Below are 16,939 nucleotides of genomic sequence, written 5' to 3' on the forward strand. Positions count from 1 at the left end.
AAAAAAAAATGTAACAAAGTTTATAGATTTTCATCGAAAATATTGTGAGTTGATTCTATGATAATTAACGAACACTATCGAGAGATATCTTTAGCGAGATATCAAATATCATGTTGGTTAAGCGATTCCATTGAGCTCGAAGCTCGCGGTGATCATATTGGGAATAATATAGTTTGGACAGTAATTTTACCGTCTCTTGAACAAATATGTTAGACGAGTAGTATGTCTCGACACATTGATTGGCTTAGGTACTTGTACTCGACTTTCTCCGTTACGATGATGATGATGATGATGATGATGATGATGATAATGATGATCTTTGGAACTTCTTCGAAAGAATAGATAGGCTTCGAAAAAAGTTTGATAGAAAGAGGAAGAAGAAGGTGATGCATAATCCTTGAAAACGTACATAAGCAGGGTTGTTCGATGACAAGAAAGAGAGAGAGAAAGAGAGAGAGAAAGAGAGAGAGAGAGAGAGAAAGAACGATGACGCACGGATTTCCAATGTCATCGTAAACGAGACGACGGTTCTCTCTTACATAAGCACGAACAAATCAGCGCGATGACATTCATCGAGCGATTATAGCGAGAGCGTAGTTTATGAAACTGTGCGTTGTGTGCGTCGTAGAAGAAAAGAGAGAAAAAAGAGAGAAAGAGAGAGAAAGAGAGAGAGAGAGAGAGAGAGAGAGACAAGCTACCCAATGCCGTCGGAGAATATCGGGAAGAGGACGGGCGTCTCTCTCTCTTTCGATGCCTTTTACCGCGCGTATCTTATATACAAAAACTTTATCGCGTTTGACGCGTCCGTCTTCTCATCATAAAACCACTCTCTTCGCGTACGTTTGATATACGAAAAGAAGAAAATAATAATAATAATAATAATCAGAAAATTCTCTAATAACTCGTTAGCAACGAACTTGTTCTCTATCAATGATCGTTTGCCTTAAATGAGGGGTGGGGGGAGGGAGTGGGACAACAACAAATAAAAAATATTACAAATTTAAAATAATTTGTACATATACATATATAGATATACAGGTAATATATAGTTCATATATATACCTATCGCTAAATACTACCGTAACTATAATTAAAAAAGAAAAAAAAGGACAAAATGAATAATATTTCATTGATACAGGAGAAGAATCGGTGAAAAGTGTATTGGGGACTTACCGGTGGTAGGGTTTATCCGTAGCAGCAAACCAACGAGGGATAGGAGGACGAAGGAAGTCTTGTAAGCGGGTGCTGCGAAGGATCGTCGCAGGGCCGTCATTTCAGGCGGCCCGCCCCAGTTTCGGCCGTGACGTCTCGTTGCCTCGACGATCACCGGCGACCCTGTCTCCGGCTTTGCGACTTCCGCTAATTCTACTCGGACTTCGACTTGGACGACGGCGGTGGTGGTGATGGTTGTGGTGGTGGTGGTGGTGGTGGTGGTGGAGGCGGCGACAGCGGCAACGGTGGTGGTGGTGGTGGTGGTGGTGGTGGCGGTGGCAATGGTGGTAGCAGCACCCTCCTGTTGTCCTCGTACTTCACATCTCATCTGCCTCTTCTCTACTTATTTACCATCCGCCTTTTATTTTTCCCTCTTTTTTTCCTCTCTCCTTGGTAGATTTTCACGTTTGCAGCCTATCGACACCAATAACACAACAAACGTGACGATTTAATCGTAACCCGAGTTTTTCTCGTTTTTTTCTTTTTTTTTTTTTTTTTTTTTTACACAAATCAGCTAGCGCTCCCTTCTCCCCTCTTTCAATAGGAAAGTCTCTATAGTATTTTTTCGCGTCACATCTCACACTCGTGCGAACCGATCTGTGTTGATCGAAAAAACATTTTATTCGATTATTATTATTATAATTATAATAATAATAATAATTATTATTATTACTATTATTATTATTCATTCATTCATTCATTCCCGTCGCTGACCGAGCGGCGTCACTATCATCCTCGTCGAGTTTTCTCGTAATAACGTCGTCGTCCTCGACATCCTTTTCTCGCATAGACAAGAGCGGAAGACGGAACAGCAGATTTTTAATACGAAAGGAGGAAATTCCGGTGAATATGTTGATGGATGGACGAGCATCGCAAGATCGGTGGCACATGGGGGAAGAGAAAAACGATTGATATATATATATATATCTCTCTCTCTCTCTCTTCGATTTCTAACGTTTCTTCTTCCCTTTCTTCAAGTATATTCCGTGATTATATGAAAATAATACTTTCTTCATCGATTAAAGCACGCCATATAACGAAAGAAGAGGAAGAATATTTTCTTCTTGGTGCTTGAGGAGGATTCATCACTGTGCCGACACGTGGAGCACGTGACGTGCAACACATCACCGGTCCCTCCTTCTTTCTCTCTCTCTCTCTTTCTTTTTCTCTTTTTCGTTTGGTTTTTTTTCTTATTATTGGTCTCTTCTTCTCTTCTCTTCTCTTCTCTTCTCTTCTCACACCGATCCTAAACAATTATTTTCCTCTTTCTCCTCTTCTTCTTTTTCAAATACCTTACGATTTTTTCTTTTTGACGTAAGGAATAAGATTTGACGAGAAAAACAATAACACTATTTTTCTCTTTCGTTACTTTCTTCTTTTTTAACAAAAAAACAAAAAACCCTCTTTTCCTCTCTCTCTCTCTCTCTCTCTTTCTCTCTTCCTAACGGAATAGCAAGCGCGCGAAATTAGTGCGCGCGCGCGCGCGTCAAAGTTCGACGATGCAATTTGTGAGATATATGTTCTGGTTGCGATGATATTCGGGAATAAGCGAGCTAACGCGCGCACGCACGCACGCACGCACGCACGAAATCGGCCGGTAAAACTGATGTGAGAAAAAGGAAGAACGAAACGACGACAATGACGACGACGACGACGATGACGACGGCAGTTTCAACAGGAACACCACCAGCAATAGTAGTAGTAGTAGTTGTTGTTGTAGCAGTAGTTGCAACAGTAATAATGACAACAGCAGCAGCAGCAACAGTAATAACAATAACAGCAAACAACAGCAACAACAGCAATAGCAGTAGTATCAGCAGTAAAACAGCAGCAGTAACAGCAGCAGTAGCAGCAGCAGCAGCAGCAGCACGAGGCGGAACGTTTCGCCGTGTGCCAAGCGAAGCTCTGCAAAAGCGGCCTGCACACGCGGCCGCGCGCTCTCTGTTATGTGTCCCCACTTCCCTTCTTCGAGCACGGCGGCAGCGGTGGCGGCGGCAGCACCGAGACTATCTGCCCGTGTGCCGGCCTCCAGTCTGCATGCCTCTCTCCCCTCCTATTCCTCACTACTTTCCCTCTTCTTCTTCTTCTTCTTCTTCTTCTTCTTCTTCTTCTTCTTCTTCTTCTTCTTCTTCTTCTTCTTCTTCTTCTTCTTCTTCTTCTTCTTCTTCTTCGTCTTCTTCTTCTTTCTCTTCCTCCTCCACCTCTTTTTCTTTTTTTCTACTTCTTCTTCTTCTTCTTCTTCTTCCTTTCCTTCCTTCCTTTCTTCCTTTCTTTCTTTCTTCCTTCCTATCTTCCTTCTTTCTTTCCTTTCTACCCTTGCTTCCCTTCTTGCCTGCCTCCTTGTTGCCTGTTTGCTGCCTGCCTTTTCTACCTTCTTACAGGATTGCGCTTTTACACTTTGCTCGAGACTTCCTCCTCTTCCTTCTTCCTTTTATCTTTTCTTCAACTCATTCCCCCTCCCTTCCCATCTCATCTCGATTATGACGTATATACTCGATAATCGATTCGATCTTTGATCTTTGAAATATTTTTGCATAAAAACTCTTATACGCGATAGTATATATATATACATATATATTCCCTTTCTCCGTCTTCCCTCTTTTATACATGCGATTTTAAACTAATTGCAAATGATCTTATATATATTCGATATCTATATATGACTCTATAATAATGATCATGCGTCAGGGAATGATCGGGTTAAGGAAGAGATTTACTGTGACGTATATATATAAATACTTTCGACCATCCTTTGAATTATCGAAAGAAGATTAATTCATATCCAGGTACTTGCCTTTTAATCTTTCCAAGATGGATGAGATCGAACGAAATCGAAATAAGAGTGAAATAATAAACGCAAAAACGAAGATGTGTAATAATAATAATAATAATAATAATGGAAGTAAAGTTTGGGGAAAAAAGAAGAAAAGACTAAGAAGCAGAAGAAGAAGAAGAAGAAGAAAAAGAAGGTGTCTTCTCGTAGGATATAAAAACGCACGCGGAAGATTTTCCCGAGTCCACGTTGGCCGTCGGCAAGGTGCAAGCGTAATTGGTGGATGCATCGCGGGTACGTCTCTCTTTTATACCGTACAGCAGTCCCGACAAAGCGGTACCGCCCCCTGGGCACGTGACGATACCTTCGGTACCGGACCCACCACCCAACCACCCACCACAGGGGCTAATGGATACTCTACGCGTTCTCCTTACAGCGCACACCCTTAACGTTTGCTGACAGAGAAACTACCCCCACTATCTCCCCCTTAAACTTCCTTCCTACCTATCCTCACCCTCCATTTCCTTCTCCTTCTCACCCTTCTCCTCCTCCTATTCCACCCCTCAACTCTCTTCCTCCTTACCATCCTCCTTCCCCTTTTTACCTACCATCTCGTCGTCCAAGAGATATGCTAATTGATATCGCACAGCACTACTCATTTTTATCTTCTTAATATCCTATCGTTTTCTCTTTTTCCTCTCTTTTACTTTTCATTAACTGACATTTCCGGGGAGTAGGGGAGGGGGTTGAAAAATTTCATATGAGTGGTTGAACTTGGAATGATTCCTTCTGAATGGTGGGATCCTTCCTTGCTGCTGTTGCTGTTGCTGTTGCTGCTCCTGCGAATGACTAAAAAAGTTCCTGCTGGGATGTTAGGCCGCCTGCATCCGGCCATAACTGACCTTGCATTCGCTTCGAACCATTCTTTGGCAATTGGTAGCAACCACCAAACACATCATTGACTATTTCGATGTTTACCACCTGTCGTGATGTTGTTGAAATGGCTACAGACCGCAAGATCGTGCGATCTAATTCAATCCCCTCCCTTCCCCCTTCTCTCCCCCCCCCCCCACCTTAGACAACCCAATATCTCGAGTTCGTGTAACATTCTTTTCCTTTGCATCGTTCAATAAAAATCATGCCGTTGCCGTTTGAAGAAGGGAACAACAACAACGATGAAAAAAAAATATATATATATAAAAAAAGGTTCGAATAAAAATAATTGCTAATCAGGAAGAAAAAAGGATAAAGATAAAGAAAAAAAAAAAGAAAAAAAAAGAAAATAAAGATAAGAAAAGAGTACACCACCGGTGGTAAAAAGGGGATTATCAATCCGAGTAACAAAAATCGAAAATCCGCCGCCGATCGGTGGCTGCTGCTGCGATCGTGGCCAAGATTCGTTAATGCTGTAATTTATCGGTCCGCTTTGGATTTCCGCCTGTGCGGATCCCATTAAGAGAGCTTCGGCGAGACGACGTGCGTTATATATCACGGTGCATCGATCAGTGCCAGGAGCATTACACGAGAGCGGTCGTATCTTTCAGGACGATATATCTACCTTCGAGTCTGTGTGATTCTCCGATTATTTTTCCTTTCAACGAACCTGCATAACTCCCCGGGACGTCGCCGTTGGTACCCTAAGAGAGGTGGAGTGGGGGTGAGGTGGGGTACAGTAGGGAGGGGCAGAGGCAAGAGCAAGGGGGGATTCTTCTACTTGGATAAACGACGATCGGTATTATAAATACGATGATGCGAAAGTAAAAGTAAATGCAACGAGCGGATAGTAATACCTATATAAAACGTCTGTATATACATATACATATACATATATATATATATATATATATATATATATATATATATATATGTATATATAGGTATATAACGAGAGCTTTGATTATTTTCATTCGTTTCGCGTTTGAGATTGTGCGTAGTAGTCGTGTCGTCGTGAACCATCGTCGTCATCGTCATCGTCGTAGTCCGTAGTCGTCGTGTAGTACGAACGACCAACTTGGATGTAGAAAAAGACTCACGTGGTGAGTGTGAGTGTAAGAGAAAGAGAAATAAAGAGAGAGAGAGAGAGAGAGAGAGAGAGAGGAGTGAGAGCAGGACGACGACGACGGCGGTGAAGTGAATCTAGTCTGTATATGGTCGGGCCCAGGCCGTCTGCCCGGCCACGTCCAGTCAATGGACGTAATTCACTGTCCGCCAACGGAGTCTTAGACAGCAGACGACGGACGACGACGACGACGGATGGATAGCAGTCAACGAAAGGGTGACCAACGAAAGGAGAAGAGAAAGAGAGAAACCACCGAGCGGTTGGTGAGTGCTGATGAAGGAAAAGAACAAGAAGAAGAAGAAGAAGAAGCAGAAGCAAAAGAAGTGAAGAAGAAGTGAAGAAGAAGGAGGAGGAGGAGGAGGAGGAGGAGGAGGAGCAACGAGAAGTAGGAGAGAGAGGGGGGGGGCAGTAGTAAAAGCACAAGACCGTTGGTCCGCGACTGCGAGTGATTGTGACTGGATATAGTGAGTTCCTCTCTATCCGCGTCTCTCTGCAGAGAGTGTGCGCGCGAGCGCGACCGAATGAGAGAGAGAGAGAGAGAAAGAGAGAGAGGAAGAGAGAGAAAGAAAAGGCGCTCCTTTCTTTCGAACGGAATCTCGCCTTCCTTCGAGATCGTCGCGTTCGCGACGAAAAAGAAAAGAAAATAAAAGAAAAGAAAAGAACGATCGATCGATCCATCTCGAGTAGGGCGGAGGGAGAGAAGTATGAGTGTGCGGGGAGGGGCGAGGGACTGAGGCGTTATGCCCAGAACAGGTGAGCTTCTTTTAAACGCACACTCTTGTTATATACCTAAAGGAGAATTTTCTGAATGAAGAGAACGAGAACTCGGTTTTTCGTCGAAGAAGATGAACAACAACTTCCCTCTCTCTCGTTTCTTCTTTAAATCCATCGATAAAAAAAGGTTTATATACATGTATATATATATCAACGGTTAATCATTTTCTATGTATATAAAAAAAAGTAGTGTGTTTGTTACTTTATATATATATATATATATATATGATAACTAATTCAAAGTAACAAACACACTACTTTTTTTGTTTGTATACATAGAAAACGATTAACCGTTGATAAATCATTCGAAGTGAAATAAAAGATATATATATGTATATATATAAAAACTAATGCTAATCATTTTAGGTGATTTATCGTTTACCCCAATTCGCTTTTCATTCGTCGTTGAATGATTCAGCGTGGTACGATCAAAAGGGGAGGCGTGCTTTTTGCTTCTCTTTACCGCTTAAAAAGGAGGGCTTAATCACATTTCTCTTACTATATGGGAAGGATATATTAGGGTGAAAGGAATTAAGTAAGAAAGAAAAGAAAAGAATAGGAAAAAAAAAAAAAACGGAAACTCTCACTTTCGTCGTTATCCGTTACTTATTCGTTGATCGTTCACATTTCAAGAGTTCCATTTTCTACGTACACAACAAGATCTCTCCTTACATCGGACTTTCCTTTCCTTTATTTCTTGCTAGCTCATCATTTCGTTTACTTTCTTTGCCGTAAGTAGGAAAAAGAATAAGAATAAGAAGAAAATGATGATGATGATGATGATGATGATGATGATAATACGAAAGAGAAGAAGAAGGAAGAAAACGGGACGGTTAGTTCGTTTCGGTGGATGAAGGAGAACCTCTCGATGGTAGAGAACTCGTCGATCCATTCATACTCGAAGAACAGAAACGCGTTCTCTTGGTCTTGGGCCACCACTCGATATGGTAGTCCACCAATCTGTGCGAAACTTGACAAAAAGTCGATGGAAGTGGCGGCCAGGAATGGGACGGACGGCGTACGTCGTAAGGGGATGGCTACGAGGATGTCGCCGATTTTGTCGATTTAAGCTGAAAGCAAAACGAAAGTAAAAAAAAAAGAGAGAAAAAGACTCTGCTTGGACTGGATGCCCCTAGGCACTGGTGATCCTCAGCCTCAGAGTAATTACGTCTCGTGCGACGTTGCTTTTAATACTTGGAACCAAGCAAAAACTCGATAGAACAGGACGAAACGGATACGTATCTGACGTATTCGTCAATTTGCTTCATTTGCGCCGCGGGTTATCCTCTTCTTCGTAAAGGGAGATTCGTTGAAGGAGAAGAAAGAGATCTTGAACAAACTACTCTCCGAACGTTCATATCGGGGAAGCTCAATCCTTCTTGTCGATTAATACACGTGCTACTTACTTTATGGTTTTCAAGTATATATATTTTTAGAATAAAACAAAATAATATAAATTTTGTACACTTTGAATATACTTTATTGAATATCATTATTTATGACTAATTGCCAGTGTGATGACAATTTGTACTATATATCCCATTTTTCTAAAATTAGCTTATCTTTAATGACCAAAATATATTGAACCACTATTTGTCTAAACGTACAGAACTTTATTTTATTTGTAGATTATAGATTATAATGTAATACCTTTGTTCTCTCTCTCTCTCTCTTTTTTCTAAATTATATTATAAATAATATTGGAACACTGTTAAACGACGAAGTCACATTTAAATGTCGTCTGTTTTCGAATAAAGGTTTCTGATTATGAGTCAGACTCGATTGTCGTGGGCGATGCACGTGAATAGAAATTTTCCATGACTATCGTTGAAACGTATCATTCGCGGAATCATAGGCATGTATTAATGCTATTTTTCTTTTTTTTTTTTTTTAAATAAATTTGACTCTCACACATTGGCGAAGGTTGATTATCTTAATCATCTTTCTCTCTAATTTAAATCCATTCGAAATACAATCTTCCGCGAATAACAACGCGATACACAATTAGAAATCACCTAAAGTTGATTCGTGCGATGCAATCGATCATAAAGTAATTATTTTTATGTCTTTTGTGTGTGTACGTGTGTGACTAAAAACACGACTAAAAACATACGAGAGTGTGCACACCTCGAAAATCCTTTTTTTTTTTTAATTTTCCCTTCGATATTACCGTGACACCAAATTAGAAAGAACCATGCGGGTTGCAGCCGGACGAAAAAGAAGAAGAAGAAGAAGAAGGAACATAAAAATGGAATGGGAAAAAAAAAAATAAAATAAAAGATGGAAAAAGAAAACTCGAAGAAAAATCTACGGAGTGTCAAAATAAAAAAATAAAAAAGTCGAGTGATGAGAGCCGAGCGTGCTACGAAATAAGATTATTTTTATCCTAAAAACTATCAAACGCGTTACATAGGCTGGATCATCGTGGTAGTAGTTTATCGTAAGATTTTCATATTCTTAGAATATTTCTCATTCTCTCGTAGAGAAGATTTTGATTTATTTTTCCATGAAATCTCTTATATATATATATATATATATATATATATATATATATATATATATATATATCCCATTTGTGAAACAAAACCAATTTCGTTCCATTGACCGTTTATATTCTCTTTCGAATCGGGACTAGTACTTATCCTTCCACGAAATAAGAAAATAACAGCAACAACAACAACAACAACAAAATAAAAATAAAAAAAGCTGGGAATAAGAAACGAGATGGAAAGAGAGAGAGAGAGAGGGAGAAGAAAAAGAAAAAAATAAAAGAATTAAAAAAAAAAAAGAAAAGAAAAGACAAGATGTAAGCGGAAAGAAATCCCATTCACAGATAATTTTCTTATTACTGTTATTATTGGGATCCGCGAAGGCAACGGCCACGTTGTTACATCCGGCGTATAGCGGGCCGCTTAAAGAATCTAGGCTCTCACGGTGTCGGCCCGGAAGTGACGACGTGCGTACACCGGAAGCTGTCGCTAAGAATGGCCGTGCTCGACAATCTCGCTCCTCGGGTCTAGGCAACAACATAGACTTTATTGCTCTCGCTCAAACTGGTGCAGGACCGTCGGTCGTCGTGTACATTGCAGCTGCGTTTTCTACCTACCCCTCCCCCGCCCCTACCTACCTACCTCCCTCCCTCCCTCCCTCACTCACTCACTCTCTCGTTCACTCGCTCGCTCTCCTCTACCCTTTCTCTTTCCCTCGACCTCTCCCCGTACCCCCTGTCCCCCTCTTTTCCCCTTTCGTGCTTTGCCCGATGCTCGTGAGCTGCATCGCTGGTATTCGTTCGTACGCAATATGCAGTTGCATATGAGCCAGTTTAGATTTTATTCTATGCGTCATGTAGAAATTCAAATCGTCCCACTATATTCTCTCTCTCTCTCTCTCTCTATCTCGTACCCTTTTTTTTTTTTTTTAAATCCCTTTTCCTGTCTTCTTTTTCTTGTTAAATACGAAATAAACATTCTAAATGTGTAATTGTATGAGAAAAAGAAAAACATAACATTAGATCAAATGAAACATAGATTATCGTTCGAATCGATTCACATGTACAATTCGGTAATATAGTCATATCGTGATGCGAGAGAAAGAGAGAGTATGTGTGTGTGTGTGAGAGAGAGAGAGAGAGGAAGGATTCGATTTCGCATCCGTAAATCCAACGTAACGAGGGTTGCGCGCGCTGATTGGAGTCTGGGACGCGTTTCGGTAGCCGTTGATAGGCAGGCACTGTGCTACTACATTACATATTCAGCGTAGTAGTAGTAGTACTCTCTGCATACGAAATTGCAAGCGTGTAATCGACGAATTTACGTCGAGACTCGTGAGTTGCCTGGGGCGAACATTATATACCATAGTACACTACCAATACCGTTGCGTAATTATGTTCGCGTTCAAAACCAGAGATAGATAAATAGATATATATATATATATATAGAGAGAGAGAGAGAGATAGATAAAGATAGATAGAGAGAAAAACTGATATACTCTCTCAGCGTTTACTTTTATTACCATAGCTATTAATTTAACGACAGGATATTTCCATAAAATCTAACAATTAGAATATATTTTTTTTTTTTCAAAATAACTTACGTTAACAACGTTTTTTTTTTATTATTAGTTTTAACGATTTCAAAATTATTTACTACAACACGAGTTATGTTGTTTGGTATATATATATATATATATATCGTGTTTTAGAAAAAAAAAAAAGAAAAAAAGGTAGGTTTTCTCAAGAGTAAGAAAAAGAGCCGTAAAGGGAGAAACAGAGAGAAAAAGAGAGGGAGAGGGAGAGGGAGAGAGAGAGACGACGACGTTCACTGGCTCATCCACGGTCGTTCTACCTCTGCACGACACGCGGTATACTCGCATCACTACGGTTTAGAGATTTACGTTGCACACGTGCGGAAACAATACTTTGACTACGTATGCTTCTTATGCGTCCTCGGTACAATAAGACGACAGAACTCTTTATAAGGTACGGAATGCGGAGTTTAAAAGCACGATACGGGAGGTATGACGATATTCCGTATACTCGTTCAAAGAAAATGGAACTCGAGGTTAATAAGAATGAAATAACAATCGGTACTAGGTTGATAACAAAGCTTATCTATATATATATATATATATATATATATATATATATATATATATATATATATATATATATATTGTATATATTTTGTCTTTTTTCTTTTAGATAAGATAAAGGATAAGTATCTATATATATATAAATTAGTCTAATCTAATCCTTTAGATAATTTATCTAAAATAATAGACAACTTTTATCGATTAGGATCGGTAATGATCTTATCACTATGTTTGATATTTAACCAAAAAAAAAAAAAAAAAAAAAAAAATAAACTCTATAATTAAATCCTTGTTTTGTTCTAACAGTAATAGTATGTTGCTCTATTACAATCTACGATATGGTTTGCATTATCGCACGAAGTAAATCGAAGCTCGGACCGAGTCGAAACAACATACGGTGGAATAAAAATTCGGAAACAATGCGGGGGTATCGTTCTTTCGACGCGGTAAAGCGAAAAAGGGCCGACAGACGGAAAATATACCTTTACGTTTCAAAGGTAAAGCTTAAATGCAAAACGATCGTAACGGCAGTTTGCTTTTGTAGCGAAGTTGTTATGCAAATCTCAAATTCTCTGCGCGTCCGTAGAATGGAAAGCAGCAGCAACAGCAGCAGCAACAGCAACAGCAACAGCAACAGCAACAGTAACAGCAACAGCAGCAAAACGAACGTTTGCCTCTTCGATAGAGCCGCCTTCTTGGCAAGTAATGGACGTTAGGTCGAGGAGATTGGCATCTCATCGTCGTCGTTGAAACGTAATAGCAAAATATTACAATAAGAATATCTATCTATCTACATATATATATATATTTTTTGATATTACCATTAATCCCATCAATTACATACGATACAATGAATTTAATCGTTCCAATAACGTTAATACTAATATCATTAACATTAACTCGACTAGTTAAAAGGAAAAAGGAAACAACATAAGAAATAAGAAATAGAGATATAGTATTATCTATGCTCTTAGAATTATCATCGTTCAGCTTCCAAGAAGATCGTTCAGTAAGATTGATAAGACAAGGGTAAAAGCAACATTGATTTTAAACTAACGTGACGTTGGATCTGATACGCAAAACTGCGAAGCCTCATCCCACATGCATAATGCATTGCCGTAAGAGGGGGAGGAAATGTGACGGAGGAGGAGGAGGAGGAGGAGGAGAATGAGAAGGAAAGAAAGAGAAAGACAGAAGACCAATGGCAACAACAACTTACCTCTCTTACCTACCTACCAGTATTTTGCTTCGTACCCCCTCTCTCTTATTTTTATTCCCTTACTCTCTCTCTCTCTCTCTTGCTTCTTTATTGGCGTACCTTACGACACGAATTATTGCTTCTCCGCTTCTCTACCGCTCTTTCCACCCTTTTCTACCTATGGGAATCCCGTTTCCACTCGTAGCATTTCTTCTGTATTCGTTGCTGGTCGCGTGCAAGCGCGTGAATAAAGAAACTTCGTAGTCTGCTTTGACGAAAGGTGGACCGTCGAAACCACATGTTGACGGACACGTAGAATCTTGAGAGATTCTCTCTTCTCTTCTCTCTCTCTCTCTCTTTATTTTTTTTTACTCTTATACAAACGTATAAGAAAATATCTCTAGTAGATATTAACAGATTTTTCATTCGATTCATCGAAATATCTTGAAAATACTTAGAACGTTAAACGATTTATTTATTTTTTCATTAATTAAATAATAATAATAATAATAATAATGTGATTATAATTATAATACTTGTTCATAGTATATATATAGTTATTTTTTGAACGATTTTTATTCGTTTATCTTGAATAATCGATTTCTTTCATTTCTAATACGATTAAATTATATATACATATAAGATAACCTCTATATAATAAATTATTTAATTTTTCAATAAAAAAGAATAATAATCTTGATTAAATCTATCCTATATTCTAAGTTGAAACAAATCACACAAAATTAGAAAAAATTTCATTAAAATCGGTTAGAAAATTTCGGAGTTATTAGAAGACAAACATTGTGACACCGAATTTATATCTTTATCTCTATAAAATTCCCCTGTCACAGTGTTTGTTATTCTTATTCTCCGAAACGACTTGAACGATTTATATGAAATTTTGTCTGTATATTCGGTAGGTATGAGAATAGTTTTTCTTATATTTCTTATATCCCTGAGTGATAAGGGTGACCCACCATAATTATTTTTCCTTTAAAAGGATATTAAGAAAAAAGAGAAAAAAAAGACAAATGTTATGTGCGTAGATTCAGATCTATCTATATATTTATTAGCCACAGCAACACGTGGCCGGTGCACCCCTAGTAAATATATATATATATATATATAAATTTCAATGTTAAGGTAAAATATCGAGAAACAAAATCCATTCACGTATCCGTTCTTTTTTGTTTAAGTGCAACCGTCGACCGGTCGTTTGGTCGATTGATCGGTCGGTATCAAACGAGGTAAAGCCAGGTTGTATCTAGCTAAAGAAGTAGTGAGACCCTCACCTGACTTCTGGCTTTCGTCGTTTTGCCAAGTCTGCCGACAGTCTAGACTCTTTCTCTTGTTCTCTTTTCCATTCTATCTTTGGTCCTCGAGAGCAAACGTTTTATCCGCATATGCGTTGCAACGTCATCCGAGTGAATTCTTCTTTAGGGCGCCGATAAACGATCGCGAATCGTTTTATTTTTGCAAAATCTTCGGACCGCGGGACATCCCTCACCCCCTCTCGCCCCCTCCCAATACTTTTTTCTTACTTTATTTATTTTTGATCGTTGAAGAACAGGTAACCCCGACGTTGGACATCCCGCAGAGTTTTTATTTTTCAACGAATGAATTTAAATGTCAAACGATATTATTATATTTGTATTGGGATATCTAGCACTTGAATACGCTATCTGGTGGATAAATTCAAAATTAGAGTAGATAGGTCGAATTGCTACTCCACGCTCCTGACAGAAATCCCAATACTATCCCAAATACTATTATATTTCTTTAAACGCCATATTATATATATATATATATATATATATATATATATATATATATATATATATAGGATAGATAAAAAATGTTAATCATTGTCAAAAATGAGAACGTTACTTTTGAAGTTTGTTAATCTTATGTTAACAAATGGACCGTAAGTAAGGTAATTGTTTAACCTGTATCAAAGATATTTAGATAAACGATATTACATGGGTCGTGATAGGTGAAGAAACGAATATACCACGAGAAGAAGTAAAAGGCATCGCAAACTAGTCGGTGCGTCCTTCCATCCTTAGGTGCGGCCGCGAGTATATATCGTAGTCCTTTTGCAACGTCTGCCGGCAGTCTAGACCGGTGCTCGTCCCTCTGTCTTTCGATTCAGTCTCGCTCCTCTCAACGAGTGAACTAACCTTTAAGTGCGAGCACCATTCCAGACGCTATGTCGGAACGATATAAAGTGGAAGGACGAGAAGAAAGAAAGAAAGAAAGAAAGAAAGAGAGAAAGAAAGAGAGAGAGAGAAAGAGAGAGAGAATGCTTGGAGAAATCTTAAAGAGCCCAAAGATCCAAGCAGCCTCCCTTTTTTCGTTGAAACTCGCGTTCGCGCGATTGTGTTTATCTTTTTTATTTTCCTTTTAAAATCTTTCAAGTATTATTGGTATCACGAATGAGAGGGAGACCAAATTCGTCGTTGTCATCTTACATTTTTCCGTCTTTATTAAGGACAAGAATTTAAAATCGTTTTAAGTAAAACAGACAAATTGGTGGGGGTTGTCCAGAAGGTGGACAATTGGAAGATCGTTTAGAGAACTTGTTTATGTAGAAGAAAAACTTTTACCCCCTACTACTACTACTACTACTACTACTACTACTACCACCATCTTCACAGTTTTCTTCAACCCTTGGTAAATTCTCTTTCTCTCTACCTTCCTTTATTTTCTTTACAAGGGTAACGACAAAAAATGTCATCCTAACTCATACTCCCTCGTTTTTAATATTTTTCCCTTAGATCATCTCTTTGTATACCTAACACGTGTTAGGTAAGTTCCTTGGAAAAAGGATTGTAGGATGCAAGGTAAAAAAGAGAAAGAGAACGGTAGGATATTAACAGGGTATCCTGAAACGACGACGACGACGACGACGATGATGATGATGATGATGATGATGATGATGAAGAAGACGAAGACGAAGATGAAGACGAAGAAGAAGAAGAAGAAGAAGAAAACGATGAAGGTGAGTAAGATGAGGAATACGAGGACAACGAGGACGAAGAGACGGTGCACGCAGCCTCCCAGCTGCATCGACGATGCACCTGCCTCCCCTCATTTTGCGCCGTACGGCTCGCGGAGAGACTTTCCAAGAAACCCGACCACTCTCCTACCGTTTTTCATCAATTGTTCTTGCTGGCACATTCATGCATCCTTTTCTTTCCCCACTCCAACATCTCCTTCTTCTTCTCCACCGCCTACCCCCCCCTCTTCCTCCTCCTCCTCTTGCTCTTACGCTCTTTTTACTACCTGTCACCCTCCTTATCTTACAGCTACCTACCCCGTTCCTCCTCTCTTTCTCTCCTCTCTTCTTTTACTTCTTCTTCTTCTTCTTCTTCTTCTTCTTTTTTTTTCTTTTCTCCTGAATGCGACCTCGATCCGCACGGCTCGCCTCGAGAGAATACTCTCTCTCTCTCTTACTCTCTCGCAATGATATTTCAGGCGTACAAACAGAAGCTCTACGATCCGATGATACGGCGAATTAGTCAGCCATTATAATTATGTCGGTTTCACTCTCCTTATCTGTGATCAAAAGAAAAGATCGATTTACGATTTTGCCCGACCGATCGATCGATCGATCGATCGATCGAGTCGGAGATCATCGAAGCGTCTCGTCAAAACATAACCATAGCCGTGAGTTGATGGAAAATAATAAGGAAAGGTAGTACGAGAGAAGAGATCGAAGAAAAATGTCGAACGTTGAATAACAGGGGTGACAGGGGGAGACAAACAGAGAAGAAGAAGAAGAAGAAGAAGAAGATTGTTTGAAAAAAAAAAGAAAATAAAAGAAAAGAGAGTTAGATCGTTTGGAAGACAAGTCAGTTGAAAAGTAGATAAGTAGCAATATTCGTATTCGCAGGAGCGCGCAACCGCGATCAGATATTACTCGCCATTGACAATGGTTGGCGGGTGGCATAAGCTACTACCGCATCGTACCGCAACGTACCGCACCCGTAGTCCTTCGAACGAGACGGAAGAGAAACGCGGAGACGGGGGAGAGAAAGAGAGAGAGAGAGAGAAAGAGAGAAACGGACCCTCTCTCGGCTCGGAGATCCTGAATAGTAATGATTATAGCAAATTGCTCTTGCTTGGCTTGGGGGTGCCTAATAGCCACTCAGTGGGCTTGTTGAAACCGTGCGCCCCCTTCGCACAACCTTTGATCCCCCCGCCCAAGTCAACCAACCCTTCAAAACTTCATTGTTTCTACCCTGTTTCGAGCGCGGGTGGTGGGACCCTTGTCCTCTCGGAACCGTGCCCCGAGCCGATCTTCTCGATACCCTCTCTCTCTCTCTCTCTC

At 39.7% G+C, this 16,939-nt stretch overlaps 1 protein-coding gene across 5 annotated transcripts in view; it reads right to left on the bottom strand.

Annotated features, from left to right (window-relative positions):
- The window catches only part of LOC107064167 (follistatin-A), an 86,445-nt gene that overhangs the window by 37,037 nt on the left and 32,469 nt on the right, over positions 1-16,939 (bottom strand). For 2 of the 5 annotated variants that reach the window (XR_016178496.1, XM_089178307.1), the window contains exon 1: positions 1,174-3,586. Coding sequence is in view for 4 of the 5 variants with exons in the window: in XM_089178307.1 (XP_089034433.1) it covers positions 1,174-1,540 (367 nt within the window). In the remaining variant the exon portion in view is untranslated. Of the gene's footprint in view, positions 1-1,173; positions 3,610-4,006; positions 4,154-16,939 lie in introns of those variants that run through there. The other 3 variants (XM_089178309.1, XM_089178308.1, XM_089178310.1) reach the window with 3 other exon arrangements.

This window comes from Polistes dominula, unplaced genomic scaffold, assembly GCF_049000335.1.
Source record: "Polistes dominula isolate Pdom_NZ unplaced genomic scaffold, Pdom_raw_medaka contig_77, whole genome shotgun sequence".
In the NCBI taxonomy this organism is placed as follows: Eukaryota; Metazoa; Arthropoda; class Insecta; order Hymenoptera; family Vespidae; genus Polistes; species Polistes dominula.